Source organism: Condylostylus longicornis, unplaced genomic scaffold, assembly GCF_029603195.1.
Source record: "Condylostylus longicornis isolate FDR11 unplaced genomic scaffold, ASM2960319v2 ptg000051l, whole genome shotgun sequence".
NCBI lineage: Eukaryota > Metazoa > Arthropoda > Insecta > Diptera > Dolichopodidae > Condylostylus > Condylostylus longicornis.
The window spans coordinates 1,035,433-1,053,064 of NW_026578020.1; the positions used below are offsets into that span (position 1 = coordinate 1,035,433).

At 25.1% G+C, this 17,632-nt stretch overlaps 1 protein-coding gene across 7 annotated transcripts in view; it reads right to left on the bottom strand.

Moving 5' to 3' along the window:
- Positions 1 to 17,632, bottom strand: part of LOC129611518 (phosphatase and actin regulator 1) — a 112,085-nt gene that overhangs the window by 60,796 nt on the left and 33,657 nt on the right. For 6 of the 7 annotated variants that reach the window (XM_055524701.1, XM_055524706.1, XM_055524703.1 and 3 more), the window contains 2 exons: positions 16,366 to 16,827; positions 1,067 to 1,096 (listed from right to left, as the gene is read on the bottom strand). In XM_055524701.1, the coding sequence (XP_055380676.1) occupies positions 1,067 to 1,096; positions 16,366 to 16,827 (492 nt within the window). The remainder of the gene's footprint in view (positions 1 to 1,066; positions 1,097 to 16,365; positions 16,828 to 17,632) is intronic. The other variant, XM_055524704.1, reaches the window with a different exon arrangement.

A 17,632-nucleotide genomic window follows, 5' to 3' on the forward strand; every position in this document is an offset into this window, starting at 1 on the left:
GCTTTTAAATACAGTCTATGTATACCTATCACACTATTAAAATTATTATCATTCATATACAAAACTATTTCTAGAATTGCATATATTTAGGATGAACGATTTATGCAGTCTTTCAAATAAAGCAAAAATTAATATAAAGTGGGGTTAACATAATGCTCGATTTTAAGGGTTAATTGTGTGAGTTAAGAAAAATAATTATATTTTTTAATGTCATGGAATTTACCGTTAGCTTTTCGTGTTTATAGAAATTTGAAAAAGTTAAAAGTTGCGGTTTCGGAAATATAAGGTGTCAAAAATTCAAATTTTACAAATTTCAAGAGGGGATAACTTGAGAGGTGGATGGAAAAAAATTTTCTTCTAACGAAATGAACTATTTGTTAGTGTTTAAGAGTCCCTAGAATTTCAAGCTTCTACAGGCTGGGGTCTAGAAGAAAAACGAAAAGTGCTAAAAACAGAACATTTACATACCAGAACGATCCACAGGTATAATATTCTTTTTTTTTCAAGTTCTATGGTGTGAAAATTAATAAATCAGTATGGGTAAATACAGATACTCTTACAATGTGGGACAGTATCGAGCTGTGGTGTAAGAAAAGAATTGTTACAAAATAAGCGAAAACCCGGTTTGAGGTAAAATTTAATTGTTCATAATTAAGGTATAAGTAATTTCTTTAATGCGTTTACATAATCTTCAAATTGTTTTTGATTTGGGCACACTAATTCGTCAAAAATTTTCATTTAATGAAAATTTGATTGTTTATTAAGGTTATGAACGACAAACAGCATAAAACTAGTAGGCACAAATTTTTCCAAAATTTTTTGCGAATATACATACAAAAAATTTATCTGTGAAATATATCTAGAATTTTGAAAGTCGGAGCTGTTTCGGAAAAAAACAGAATTTTCTTTTTGAAGTCGGTTAAAAATAAAGTATTTTAAAAATGTTTAATGAACTTCCATAATTTTGTTAATATTTTTTGATAAAAAACGTTATAGAACATCAACGTTCAACTGTATTCGCTTTCCTGAAAAGTTCTATAACAATTATTAATTTGTTATTGCTTACCATTATTAAAATCTTCAATTCCTTGCTTACCTGTAACGTAAAAAAAATAAAAATTAGGTTTAAGATATAGCTAATATCTGCAATTTATCCAACGAATACTTTATTACAAAATTGCCTTGACCTATTTTATCAGAAAATTTTTCGACATTGTGAATATTCACAATTTTATCAAATATTCAAAAAATCGAAAATGTAGGCAATACATTATCTTTTGTAAAAATTTGTTATATTATACAATTTTAAAAATACAATGAAAAACATCTATTTACCTTTAAAACAAGCACAGCCCATAATGTATCCCATCATCAGAGCAGCAGGTTTTAAACTTTGTGCGCGAAACTTTTTTTTAAAGTCTACTATTAGCAGAAATTTACCTATCTTATACTTTGTATATAATATATGTAATTTACATTAAATGGAAGAACTTTTGCAAGCTAAAGAGATATATTTTTCAACTAAATGTTTCACTTGTTTATAAATATTAATTTTTTTTTTGACAAAAATTGAAAAATAAACCTCTAACTAAAATAATATATAAAAAGTCAGCGCTATCACCTTTTAATAAAACGCATTTTTAAAATTATTACATAAATAATTTAATTGAAAAACACTATTTCAGTTTTGTGAAAAATCCATCTTATTTAAAATATTCAACAGTTTAATTTAATAAAAAGTTTCATAATTTTTGATTTTGTAGTGTAATAACAGTACATTAGACATAAACGTGTCTACAATACAAGAAAATAGATACATACGTTATATAATAAATAAACATTTGAAATGAAAGAAAAACTGAAAATTGTTATGAATGTTTACTTTACTTATGAATGAATAACGTTTTATTCATTCTAAATTAATTAAAAAAATGTAAGCACATTGCAATAATTCTTTATGTAAATTTAATTTACCCTTGTAATTCAATTTATTTATATGTATAAATTTCAATACTGACTTTTATAAAAATGTGCTAGAGAAGGAAACATTCATTCTCATATTGCACAATACATCAAAGAATAAACAAAAGATAAAAATAAATATCATCGGCTGTGTTAATGAAAGTAAGTTTTGAGCAGCTTGAATATAATCAAGGCTCTAAACTATTTTAAGCTATTATTGTGGTCATGCGTTAAAATTGGATTTTATGATTCGTGAACTTTCGAGATGAGTTGATTTACTTTGAATGAAATTGTCACACGCTTTGCTTTTACTGCAACTTCAACAAATAAAGCAATAAAACAACCGTAGCATTTTGATTCTACTACGGAGTTTAGCAACATGTTGATGATAGGAACATGTACATATGTTTTCACAAGAGGAACCTTACCATTAGTTTAATGTTTTACATTTTACAAATGTAAATCTTCAATTTAAACATATTTCAAACAAATAAATTTAAAAATCAAATACATGATTTTAAAAATTCTTAAATGAATAGCTGTATAATTTCACTACACACCTGCACAAATTATGTACATTACAGCGACATAGTTTGTTGCAACGATCTCCGAAAATATTGCGTGTTTTAATTAATTTGTTCTATATGTTTTAACAACCTTCTACTAGGCAGTAACATCTGTTATCTGTTTTTGATTCCTCACCTTTCTATACTGAAATTTTGTTCAGTTTAAGATTTATGTGGACATAAGGTATACGCATATAAGGTATATAGGCTATGCAGGTATAACAAGCAAACATAGTATCAAACAAATACAAACTTTCCAGAATAAAGTACTTCGTAATATAGTGGATGCTTCCTAGTATGTACGCAAAACGGAATTGGATGTCCCCCAAGTAAGTAGAGAAAGGGTACGTTTAAACCATACCTTTGTTCCATACGTTTGTATGGAACAAAGAATAAACAACACGTGTATGAAACAAAGAATAAACATGTTTAAGATTTCCGGGGACCTTTAAAGTCCCCCGTGATCACCCGATGAATTTTCTCTTAAAAGAAAATTAGTTGTTTCTCATTAGTGATTAGTTATTAATTAGTAGTTATTAGTTAATAGTTAATAGTTAATAGGTAATAGTTATTAGTTAATAGGTAATAGGTAATAGTTATTAGTTATTAGTTATTACTTATTAATTATTAGTTATTCAGTTATTAGTTATTAGTTATTAGTTATTAGTTATAAGTTATTAGTTATTAGTTATTAGTTATTAGTTATTAGTTATTAGTTATTAGTTATTAGTTATTAGTTATTAGTTATTAGTTATTAGTTATTAGTTATTAGTTATTAGTTATTAGTTATTAGTTATTAGTTATTAGTTATTAGTTATTAGTTATTAGTTATTAGTTATTAGTTATTAGTTATTAGTTATTAGTTATTAGTTATTAGTTATTAGTTATTAGTTATTAGTTATTAGTTATTAGTTATTAGTTATTAGTTATTAGTTATTAGTTATTAGTTATTAGTTATTAGTTATTAGTTATTAGTTATTAGTTATTAGTTATTAGTTATTAGTTATTAGTTATTAGTTATTAGTTATTAGTTATTAGTTATTAGTTATTAGTTATTAGTTATTAGTTATTAGTTATTAGTTATTAGTTATTAGTTATTAGTTATTAGTTATTAGTTATTAGTTATTAGTTATTAGTTATTAGTTATTAGTTATTAGTTATTAGTTATTAGTTATTAGTTATTAGTTATTAGTTATTAGTTATTAGTTATTAGTTATTAGTTATTAGTTATTAGTTATTAGTTATTAGTTATTAGTTATTAGTTATTAGTTATTAGTTATTAGTTATTAGTTATTAGTTATTAGTTATTAGTTATTAGTTATTAGTTATCAGTTATTAGTTATTAGTTATTAGTTATTAGTTATTAGTTATTAGTTATTAGTTATTAGTTATTAGTTATTAGTTATTAGTTATTAGTTATTAGTTATTAGTTATTAGTTATTAGTTATTAGTTATTAGTTATTAGTTATTAGTTATTAGTTATTAGTTATTAGTTATTAGTTATTAGTTATTAGTTATTAGTTATTAGTTATTAGTTATTAGTTATTAGTTATTAGTTATTAGTTATTAGTTATTAGTTATTAGTTATTAGTTATTACTTATTAGCTATTAGTTATTAGTTAGTTATTAGTTATTAGTTAGTTATTAGTTATTAGTTATTAGTTATTAGTTATTAGTTATTAGTTATTAGTTATTAGTTATTAGTTATTAGTTATTAGTTATTAGTTATTAGTTATTAGTTATTAGTTATTAGTTATTAGTTATTAGTTATTAGTTATTAGTTATTAGTTATTAGTTATTAGTTATTAGTTATTAGTTATTAGTTATTAGTTATTAGTTATTAGTTATTAGTTATTAGTTATTAGTTATTAGTTATTAGTTATTAGTTATTAGTTATTAGTTATTAGTTATTAGTTATTAGTTATTAGTTATTAGTTATTAGTTATTAGTTATTAGTTATTAGTTATTAGTTATTAGTTATTAGTTATTAGTTATTAGTTATTAGTTATTAGTTATTAGTTATTAGTTATTAGTTATTAGTTATTAGTTATTAGTTATTAGTTATTAGTTATTAGTTATTAGTTATTAGTTATTAGTTATTAGTTATTAGTTATTAGTTATTAGTTATTAGTTATTAGTTATTAGTTATTAGTTATTAGTTATTAGTTATTAGTTATTAGTTATTAGTTATTAGTTATTAGTTATTAGTTATTAGTTATTAGTTATTAGTTATTAGTTATTAGTTATTAGTTATTAGTTATTAGTTATTAGTTATTAGTTATTAGTTATTAGTTATTAGTTATTAGTTATTAGTTATTAGTTATTAGTTATTAGTTATTAGTTATTAGTTATTAGTTATTAGTTATTAGTTATTAGTTATTAGTTATTAGTTATTAGTTATTAGTTATTAGTTATTAGTTATTAGTTATTAGTTATTAGTTATTAGTTATTAGTTATTAGTTATTAGTTATTAGTTATTAGTTATTAGTTATTAGTTATTAGTTATTAGTTATTAGTTATTAGTTATTAGTTATTAGTTATTAGTTATTAGTTATTAGTTATTAGTTATTAGTTATTAGTTATTAGTTATTAGTTATTAGTTATTAGTTATTAGTTATTAGTTATTAGTTATTAGTTATTAGTTATTAGTTATTAGTTATTAGTTATTAGTTATTAGTTATTAGTTATTAGTTATTAGTTATTAGTTATTAGTTATTAGTTATTAGTTATTAGTTATTAGTTATTAGTTATTAGTTATTAGTTATTAGTTATTAGTTATTAGTTATTAGTTATTAGTTATTAGTTATTAGTTATTAGTTATTAGTTATTAGTTATTAGTTATTAGTTATTAGTTATTAAATAGTTATTAGTTATTAGTTATTAGTTATTAGTTATTAGTTATTAGTTAATAGTTATTAGTTATTAGTTATTAGTTATTAGTTATTAGTTATTAGTTATTAGTTATTAGGTATTAGTTATTAGTTATTAGTTATTAGTTATTAGTTATTAGTTATTATTTATTAGTTATTAGTTATTAGTTATTAGTTATTAGTTATTAGTTATTTGTTATTAGTTATTAGTTATTAGTTATTAGTTATTAGTTATTAGTTATTAGTTATTAGTTATTAGTTATTAGTTATTAGTTATTAGCTATTAGTTATTAGTTATTAGTTATTAGTTATTAGTTATTAGTTATTAGTTATTAGTTATTAGTTATTAGTTATTAGTTATTAGTTATTAGTTATTAGTTATTAGTTATTAGTTATTAGTTATTAGTTATTAGTTATTAGTTATTAGTTATTAGTTATTAGTTATTAGTTATTAGTTATTAGTTATTAGTTATTAGTTATTAGTTATTAGTTATTAGTTATTAGTTATTAGTTATTAGTTATTAGTTATTAGTTATTAGTTATTAGTTATTAGTTATTAGTTATTAGTTATTAGTTATTAGTTATTAGTTATTAGTTATTAGGTATTAGTTATTAGTTATTAGTTATTAGTTATTAGTTATTAGTTATTAGTTATTAGTTATTAGTTATTAGTTATTAGTTATTAGTTATTAGTTATTAGTTATTAGTTATTAGTTATTAGTTATTAGTTATTAGTTATTAGTTATTAGTTATTAGTTATTATTTATTAGTTATTAATTATTAGTTATTAGTTATTAGTTATTAGTTATTAGTTATTAGTTATTAGTTATTAGTTATTAGTTATTAGTTATTAGTTATTAGTTATTAGTTATTAGTTATTAGTTATTAGTTATTAGTTATTAGTTATTAGTTATTAGTTATTAGTTATTAGTTATTAGTTATTACTTATTAGTTATCAGTTATTAGTTATTAACATATATTATGTGGTTATGGAACATTTGTAGATACATATATACAGGGTAAGCGAAAATCAATGGTATTCCTGAAGGAGCGTGATAAAATGAATTCAGACGAACAAAAGCGCCTAGTGACATTTTTCCTAGTGGCTTTTCCCTTGTTCTCGACTTATGGGGCCTCAAAGTTGGAATATTCGAAAATTCACATTTTTTGAACTTTATACTCACTAAAGCTAATGAAATTAGCTAAATATAGATCTAAGACATACGCTGCAAATGTCTTCCAATTTGAAATACGAATTGTTCTTTGAAACATGTTATTATTCGGTTCTAATACTATTAAAATTATTTTTTTTAAGAGGTCGCATGCTAAAGTAAAAGCAACAAAATAACAATAAATGAATAGCATTTTTGAAGCTGAAGATAAAAAAATCTGATGTGGTCAGCACATAACCGACCGTAATGTGTGTTGTCTAGTTAAGTGAAAGTGTTACAGAATATTATAAAAATGTATGTTAAATACTTCTTTCCAATTTTTGGGACATTAGTAAGCTTATAATTAGCACACTTAGAAAAATGTAAATTTGGCTCTTAGAAGAGTTTCGCTTAGTGCTACCCGAATTCCCTGAAATGGTTACCAGTTAGTTTGGGTAACAACCAAAACTCAAATATCAAATTTCAAGAAATTCCTTTAATTCGTTCCGTAGATATGGTTAGAAATGTAAAATCGGCCCTCAGATCAGTTTCCGAACACTGATCTTTCCGAAAAAATTTATATGTCCATTGTTTTAATACGAAGAATTTAAATATTAAATTTCAACGAAATTGGTTGATTATTTCTCTTTATATACGCAAAATGTATATTTGGCCCGTAGTAAACGTCCAGTTGCTGATGCCTGATTTCTTCTAAAAGTTGGAGGTTTCGCGAAAGGTCGAGCGAAGCTTATATATGGAATTTCAAGTAAATCGGTTGAATATTTAATTTAAAATGGTCAAATATGTAAAACAGGCCTGCTAAAAAGTGTAGTTCCCGAGGCCTGATATATCCCAACGGTTGATCAATCCGTGCCAAGATCGAAATTAACTTACATATAAAATTTCACAAAAATCCGGTCAACGAAACTTGAGATACACGCGTACACACAGACCGACACACTGACAGACCAACAAGTTGCTAAAAATAGTTTATTTACACTTCCCTACCATGGAAAAGTGCATTCCCACCGAAAACTCGTTATGCAAAGTTTGTTGGCATCACATAACCTACCTACCTATTGTACACACAATGCAAAAAAACAAATATTAAAAGTAAAACAAATGAAAAATAAACAAGTGAAAACATGATCGAAAAACATTCAAGATTTTATAAAAATATAAAAAATAAAGTTGGGTCAAACCAATGGTTTGTATTGTAGCACTTTTCCCTTCAACAAGTGAAAATTCTACTTTTAAATACAGTCAATGTATACCTATCATACTATTAAAATTATTTTCATTCATATACAAAACTATTTCTAGAATTGCATGTATTTAGGATGATGCATACATGCAGTCTTTGAAATAAAGCAAAAATTAATATAAAGTGGGGTTAACATTTGAAAAAACTTGTGGTTTCGCAAATATAAGGTGTCAAAAATTCAAATTTTACATATTTCAAGAGGCGATAACTTGAGAGGGGGTGGAGATGGAAAAAAATTTTCTAACAAAATGAACTATTTGTGTCTAAAAGCTCCTAAAGTTTCAAGCTTCTACAGGCTGAGGTCTAGAAGAAAAACGACATCAAAAATTTGGAAAAAAAGGACTTTAGATAACGGTAAATTTGAACGGCCATTTTGTTTTTCTAAAGTTTAACTATAGTATACCGCGCTACGGGAAGCAAACCACTGCCTTTCTGCGTTTGCAAAATTTCAAAAATGGTTATGGTTTCATTGCAACAAATAGTTAAAAAAGGCCATTTTTAGGGTTTTCGGGGGGTATAATTTCTAGAGGGAGGAAGATAGGTAAAAATTTGTTCTACAGAAATAAGTTTCTAGTAAAGATCTATGTACGTATTAAATTTCAGCTTTCTATCTTCAAGAGTTTAGAAGGTTTGTAAACAAAAAAAGTGTCCACGGACAGACGGACGGACGGACAGAGTGAAACTAATAAGCACTTTTTTTCAAAAAATTTTTGGAAAAGTGCTAAAAAGAGAGTAAGAGATTAATCTTTTTTAAGATTTTTGACCTTTGCCGAATGCGAATTACATTCTTGATAACCTTCAATACATATTGTGAATAGTGGCGTTTACGTATAGTGACAGCCAAACTATTAGTGATATATGACCCTATTAGATATTTGCAAAATTTATGATGTTGTCCAATACTTATACGTAGAATTTTTTTTTATGACATACATATGTCTTATCAGGCATGGCCATAGCAGCTTAATAAAACAAAAAGACATTTTTTTGCAACCTTAAAGAACCGATGTTCAAAATAAATTTAAATCAAACCAATGTTTGATAAGGTAGTACCTTTACCTTGAACAAGGGAAAACATTGCTTTTAAAAACAATCTACTACAATATTTAACGTACATTCACTATTACACAAAAGTATGTACATCAAATTATTGCATTCAGAGTGAGAAAAGAAAATTTTAACAGTTTAAAGGGCAGACAAAAGAAATTGTGGAAATTTCAGAGATATTTTCAATAACATGCTGCAAGTCCATATTTTTCTGTAATTTTTTTAAAGCCTTTACCGAGACCTTGTGTGAGAAAATTTAGTACCAGTGCGCCAATCTTTTCATTTTTAATTCTAATCTGCGTACAATAAAAATATGTATCTCAGTCAAATTCTAAATAACTTCTGAACTTCTAAATAATAAAACAGGTAGGAAAATGACGAGTAAAAAATCAGTTAACCAGGTCGTAAATTGTCCTACAGTTAGAAAAAGCTGCAATGTTACGCCACATAAAAAATGAACTTGTTTTAAAAATGTCAAAAACTTAAATTTTCTTAGCTTTAAAGCAATGTGATTCCCAAATGCAAATACTTATGGAAAAGCCCTGGTTAAGAGGTTTGCAAATCATATTTAATAATGCAAAAATGCTGACATAAGAACGAAGTTGTACCTAAAGTTACAAAAAGTAAAAAAAACAGCCCAAATTAGTCCCTGACTCGAAACTGTTGGGCTGTGAACATTGTGTTTGGTTTTAGTTAATTTTAACATTTTTATTAAGTACATAAATTATAGAAGAAAATTGCCACGGTTTTGCTTTTTTTAATGAGTTGCAAATGTTCAATTGCTCAAGCTGTTCACGGATTCCGTGAGCCAGATAAGCTTAGGTTATTTCTGAATTCCAGGCTGGAATTATATTTACAAAACCTACACAAAACGCAGCAGAAGTTACATTTAAAAAGAGAAATTTCTTTGATTTAGGAGAATTTTGGAAGTTTCAAAAAATTCAAGAAAAATTGTCGGAGACAAAAAACGTAAAAAAATAAAAGATGAGGACAATCGGAATTTTCCTAAAGTTCGAATACTTTCATTTCTAAAAAACATGTGAAACCAAATAATCCGCTGTTCTTAAATTAAAGCCATCTTAAAGCTCCTTGAAACTTCTATCTTTTTTGGAAATCTTTCTATCTTTTTCTTCTATCTTTTGGCTCCTAACTTGTTGGTGAATAACTCTGTATATCTCTATGGTGTATAATAAGTTGGTGTATAACTCTGTACACATATGTATTTATTTATAAGTGACTTTGTATTGTTGAAAATTTTTTATTTTATTTTGGTTTTTCTATCTCATTTCATTATTTTTGATACAGCCGTTTGTTTACAAAATTTTGTTTTTCCATGTTAACAGAACTCCTATAACTATATACAGTACAACACGCTTAAGTGCAACATGGAAAAATGTAAAACTCTGCTAAGTAAGCAATTTTAATTCCTATGTTAATATGCAGATATACTTTTGATAATTTTTCTGCAAAAATTGCAATCTCTATTTTACTTGCTACGTTAGATGTTCATACTCGATTCCGCTACATTAGTTTCAGGTGAATTTAGAATCACTAACAAATATGCTGGGGAGAAGTAACAAACTCAGTTTTGTAATTATGTTAAAGTTTTCTACTTTTCGCATTTTCAAGATGCGCTCTGTGGGTGCAATTCCAAATTCATTTTTACAGTTATAAATTTGTTGTAATGAATTGATTATTTTTTTTTTGCAATGTGCAAATTTTTTGTTTTTATTTTCTTTTTGCTTATATTTTTGTACGTATAATGTACACATATTTTGCATGTACTGTGTACTTGCAAAATATGTGTACATTTTTACTTCTTCGTGACGTGAATTACAATAAACTATGTTTTTTTTTTAATTTACTTATCTATGCTCTACTGTATATATAAATTCTTGAAATGTAAATGCTTTAAAACTTTTGGAAGGTTTAGCACAAAGTAAAACTAATAAAACAATGTAAAAAAATGAGATAAAGTAAAAATTATTTTTTAATTTAGTTAATTTTAGCGTGGCAACAAAATCACAGGTAGTTGTTTATCTTTTAAAATAAATTAAGGTTATTCTTACAAAAAAAAAAAAATAATGAACAAGAAACGGACATTCCAATAAATACCGGTAAAATTCGAAATAAAAAGTCTACGAAAGGAAAAATTTAATATTCAAAGGTATGGTAACACAAAAATAGAATCATACTATGGAAAAATGAATTTAAATAATCTTACCGTAATTTATCTCATTTATTTATAAAATAATAAAAAATTACGTGAAAACTATAAACAAAATTTCCCAAAATTTAAAAAAAAAGGAAGTAAAAATAACAGTATTTAGACCTTGATTTCATAAATCGAAATAAAAAGACAAAACTTGATGTTACATTTTTCGTTGAAAATCTACATAATTTATTTTTGATAACAATTCCTTAGGATATGGTTTTCTTAAAATATTTTTTTAAATACATTCAATTCTAATTTTCAAGTAATTAAGTGAATATTATAATATATATAATATGCGCATACATGTAAAATATGTTAAATGTGTACATAATATGTATAATTTAATTAATTTCTCAAATAACACAGTTAAAACGTTTTATCATTATAAAGTACACGCTTCACAGAGCTTTTATTATTAGAAAATTACTGATAAATATTTTCAAAAACAAGTCTTTGCTTTTGGTTTTTAATACATATTTATTTAAGACAAAACATACAAACACATTAATAAAGCCAATGAAATTTTTTAATAGTTTAAAACAAATTGAAAAATAAATGTTTTGAGAATTTTAAAACTTAAATTTTTTACCACATAATAGACATATTTGCTTACTTTTGGAAGAAATAAATAAAAATTAACAAACCGCTGACATTATTAATTTTACACTTCTATTAAGTTTTCATTTCCCTTTCTCTTTAATTTGTTTGTGTTAGTTCGAAATAATTAAATATTTTGTTTAATTAAAATAATTTTAGCTTCACTTATTTTTCTGTGTGGAAAGTATAATTTATTTCTTTTTTGTAAACTACAAATATAATTGTAAGAACAATTTTACAGCGCTTTTGCTTTCGCTACCCTAGACTAACTATTCCAATTCTCAATTTCCTCATTTTTTTTGTTCGTCTATTTCTATATTTTGGTTTTTTTTTTGTAAAAGCTCAAAAACAGAGAAAGGAATACTAAAATTTCTAAAAAGCTTTTTTGTAATTTTTGAGAGGGAAACGAAATAATAACAAAATATTTTGTGCATTAGAATTCCTATTTTAACTTTTTTTTCTACACGATATGCGCCCAATGCTTTTCACATCATCCCTCACTTGTTTCAACAATAAATGCAAGTGTGGGAAAAGCTAAATGACAAAAATTTCTGGAAAGTTAAAAACTAATAAAAGAGGTAATATAAAAGGGAGAATAGCATTTTTTTAGTTATTTGTGTGCACAAGCACGATACATACAGTTTTGGCATCAATGGCAATAATATATATATATATATATATATATATATATATAATATATATTTATTTTTTTAAAGTTTCTCAAAAGCTGAAACTTCAAAGTTTCTGGAGAGTTAATTGAGAGAATGGTGTTAATATTCGGAGAAATTTAATAATGTATATATATATAAGGGTAGCGTATGCATTATGTGGAATATGTTTCTTGGCATAAAAAAACGCAGCCCTTGATTCAAAGTAAGAATTTTAGTTCGACAAAACAAAACATGGTGCTTTTATATGTAGTCTTAATTCAATGTTATAGAAACACCTCGTTTCTTATAAGTTTTTTATTTGGAAAATTAAACTTTAATGTTTTTCTATGGAATTTTTCGTTACAAGCCATAGAAAAAAATTTTCAACATGGCAAATCATTAGCACGCGTGCCAGACTGGGCACGTTTCGAATTTTCTATGTCACGCGTCGAATTAAACATTTTCATATTTTCATTCTATTTATTCCTTTTTAGGGAAACAAATTTAAAAATTTATATAAATTTATTATTACTATTAAAATTTATTATAATACTCGTATCTAGTGTAAATTTTTAGGAAGAATTATTTTAGTTTATTTATTACTTGCATTTGTTTTAATAAAAGCCTTAATTTTTTAAATAATGCAAGTGTTAATGTAGTAATATAGTTTATTTGAAACTTCGTACAAAATTCAATTATGTGTTTTTTTTTATATCCTGCATCTTCGTAAAGCTTATATTCACTTTGGTATGAAGTTTACAACCACTTGAAGGAGTCGTCTCCGGTATGGACAGATATATACATATATTAAGACCTCAGCGTAAAATTCTGCGATGATTCAGACATGTCTGTCCGTCCGATCGCACGATAACTCAAAAACAAATAATGCAAAAGACACCAAACTTTCGCAAGTTGTTGCTTTTGTGCCAACGACGGCTGCTATTGTAATTGTACCAATTCAGACAACGGGTTCGGGTAGCTGCCATACAACTCAAACGGGTTTTTTCAAATATTTCAAAAACTAATAAAGATATTAATATCAAATTTTGTAAAGGTGTGTCTACATAGATTCTGAATATTTTAATGAAATGGCTGCACAGGTTCGGGTAGCTGCCATGCAACTTCGAAAGTTAATTATATTTAACGAAAGTTATTAATAAATATTTGGGAAAATATTAAAGCTAGATTCATGAAACTCGGCAGTCGTGTATGCAATTTCAGTGCAGATGTAAACATGAAATTTTGGTGGAATGGTTTGACAGGTTCGGGTAGCTGCCACAGAATTCCAAAAGAAAATTTTAAATATTTGAAAACTTGGCAGTCTTGTGTCCACTTATAGGTCAAACATAATATCTGGGAAGTTTCTAGAGAGTGGTTTAACAGGTTCGAGTAATTGCCATTTAACAATAAAAGCTAATTCTAGATATTTCAAAAAAAAAATTTTTAAACTCAGATTGTCAAAGTGCAGGGTATTATTCTGTCGGTTTATACCATTACTTACATTTTGTAAAATTGAAGTGATATCATTTATACCGACTGCATTGTGTATACAATGAGGTAGGTTATGTGATGGCAAAAAATTTTAGATTTCGAGATTTCTGTGGGAATACACTACTTAATGGTAGGGCAGTGTAAATTAACTATTTTTAGAAACCTGTCGGTCTGTCGGTCTATGTGTACGCGTGTACGTCGGTACGATTTTGATGGAATTTTATACGTAAATTTATTTCGACTATGTCACCGGCTGATCAACTTTTGGGATATATCAGGCCTCGGAAACTTGACATTTTAATGAGCCTATTTTACATTTTTGATCATTTTGAAAAAAGTATTCAACAAATTTTCTTGAAATTTCATATATAAGCTTCATATATATATTCGATCATATGCAAAACCTCCTAACTTTTGGAAGAAATTAAGTGTCAGCAATTGGACGTTTACTACGGGCCAAATATACATTTTTGCGTTTATAAAGAGAAATAATCAACCAATTTAAATTTAACATTTAAATTTAAGAATCTATAAACTTTTTGGAAATATCATCAAACTTATCTATTCTATATCATTAAAGTTGATACGAACAACTAAGAGTCAAAATAACAGTTAATATACTGTTATAACAGCTAGTTTGCACTTTACAACAGCTAATGTGTGTCAAAAGATTTTGGATTTTTGCACTTATGGGAATAGTGCTTTAATTATGGCTTAGTGATTTTTTGATTTTTAAAGTAATTTTTCCACATCATAAGTGAATTATACTTATTTAGGAAATTCAATTATATATTTCAAAATATTGAGCATTAAATTGTTAATCTAAGCTAAAATTTGTTATAAAATCTTTTGGAAAAATAAGATTAATTTATTTTAATATTGATACTAGTAAACACGGAAATATTGTATAATTTGGCATAATATAATTATTATGTAAAACACTATAATAATTATTTATTCAAACATTTAAATTTTTTTAATATCAAAATTCTTTTGTAAAGTATTGGAAAGTTTTAAAGCAACTTTTTAAAAAATTTTTTTGTAATTTCATTCAGCCAAAAATTTTCTCTTTAATCGGAATGGATTTTTCTGGTGAATTTATCAACTTGTTATATAGGAATGTAGGACGTTGAATGAAAGTCTCAAAAATCTATAGGTTCAGTTATGTAATCCATATAAAAAAACTACCTTTATTACTCTAATCGCTTAAGCATTAAAATAAATAATATTATTTTTCAGTTTTAGAATTGCTTTTTTCAAATTTATATTATGTGCATACTACAATAATAAATCGGCTTTTTTACAATTTTTAAAATTTATAACAAAAGCAAAGGGTCTTGTGTCAGCAACATGATAGTGACTTAATAACATTAATGTGAACTATGCTAATCCGTTTAATACTTAAATGTTTTGTAACCCAATTTTCTCCGAGCAATTAAAATCCGATACCCCAATTGATTTGCTTACAAATTTGCATGAATAATTGTAATCTGAAAAGGTTACATAGCTATTTGGCATTAATTCGTGCAATAACTAAATTTAAAGTTTCAGATTATTTTTAAAGCAAGCCAAAATCTTTGTTTATGTTCAGGTAGTTTATACTTTCTATCTACTAGTACATATTTCAAATTACCGTTTATTGTAGTTAATATATTGAAATGTTGCAATATCACTTTTTATTATATATAAAACATATATAACATATATGTTTATGTAAATTTAAGCCATATTTTATTTAATTATTCATGTTCTTTTCCGAAATCAAACAATTAAATAAATAAGTAGGTCCAAAAATATAACGAAATCAATTTGATTGAAACCTTATACTTGATAAAGCAATTAATTTTAAATTTAAAAAAAAAATAATTTTTACAAAATTCATTTCACCTTAACTGATAAAAATTAATTGACTCAAAGACGTTCCAATTATATTAGACCGATGTTCAAATTCTTATTCAATCTTCTTTTCTCTCATGAAACACTTTTTACTAAAGAATAAATAAATTTTTTGGTAAAATTAACACCTACAACATGGTCCAGTGGGTTCTAGCATTGAAAAAATAAAATAATTGAAAATTGTCAAAAAGGCAGAAGAATTATAAATTATTGAAACCAGAAAATATATGTATTAACGAATTTATTAAATCTTGACTTTACTTCCAACTTTAAAAAAGAAATGCACACAAAATAACAAATGTGAAATAAATTATGCTTTTTTCTACAATTATAAAGTACGAAAATTAAATTCATTCTGGATATAAAATGAGTGTAGATTGAATTTAATGATGGAAATAAAACTTGGAACACCGATTTCCATTCTCAATTACTGAATTTATAAAATATGGAAATTAAGGCTATTTCCATCTAACTTTAAATATATTAGTAATTAAGAAATATAAAAACAAAAATATCTCATAAATTACTAGCTTGAGTAAAAGAAATTGATCGTTAATAATTCTGCTTGTTAGGCAAATTTATTTATTTTTTTTATTTCCCATGTTTTCAAATAAACTAAGGTAAATGAAGAAAATAAACAATTTATCTTTACTTACCGATGGCATTTGCGAAATGTTGCTGTAGTTGTTGTGTTAACGCTTGGTGATGTTGTGCCAGAGGTGTTAAGGGAGTTTGGTTACTATTGTTGTTCGAATTTGATTGATGAGCTAATTGTGAGTGAGGCAAAGACAAATTATTTATATTTTGTACAGAATTATTGACTTGATTAACCCCAGTGATGTTACCACTAGTTGCAGGAGAATTTGTTGGAAGCTTGTTATTGCTATTGTAATTGTTAATAATATGATAATGTTGTTGTTGATAAAGCTGCGATGATTGTTGTTGTGACTGTTGTTGCTGTTGTAAAGTGGTATTTTGTGAAGGTTGAATTAGCTGTGTCGAATTATTAATTGTTTGTATATTTCCGACGGGCACTGGCTCATTATTTGTATTTGCGCTATTTGAAACAGTGTTTGAAATACCGTTGGCAATATTGGAAGAAGAGAATGTCTCCTCACCTAAAATATGAAACCCTATTTTATATTAAGTTTTTCAATACATTATACATATATTTAAACACTAAGAGAATATTACTTTTCAAAGTAACTAAATGCACAAAAACATCATTTATAAAAAAACTTTTGTAATATATTTTCTTGTAATATATTTGTAATATTATTTAATTTCGAAGGCACAAAGCAAAGGATAAGAAAGAATTCCGACTTCTTGACAGTTAAACAGTTCAAAAAATCATAAATCGTATACTCCGAATATTACTCAAATTGAATTTAGAAAATTATTTTTGGCAGTTAAGTTGTTAAATAAAGAAAATATGTAAAATGAAAAAAAGCAGATAAAATTATTTTTTACTTATTAGGCCGAAATCTTACTTGAATTCAATTAATCTTAAGACTGTACAGTCTATTTATCAGTAGACAGTTTTATCCAACTATAAAGCAATTTATTTACAACTATAAAAGTAATTTAATTATGCAGTGTTTGCCCTTGTCGTCATATACGTTGAATTGAAATTAGATCCCTCTCCAGTACTAATTTTTTTTTCTCCAGTGAAATTTTCAGTATGGTTAACAGTGATGCCAATTTAGCATTTTTCGGTATGTTACAATACTTATAGTTTCGTAGAAAGGTGATAAATAATGTTAGAACATAATTATATAATTTTGAAAAAGAAAATGACAACGAAGAAATGACTGGCATGGTAATGTCAATAACAAGCAATTCAAAATAAGTAAACTATTATATAATAGTTTTAATATAATTTTTTTTAATCTTATTTATTGTTAATTAATTTGTCTTCTTATT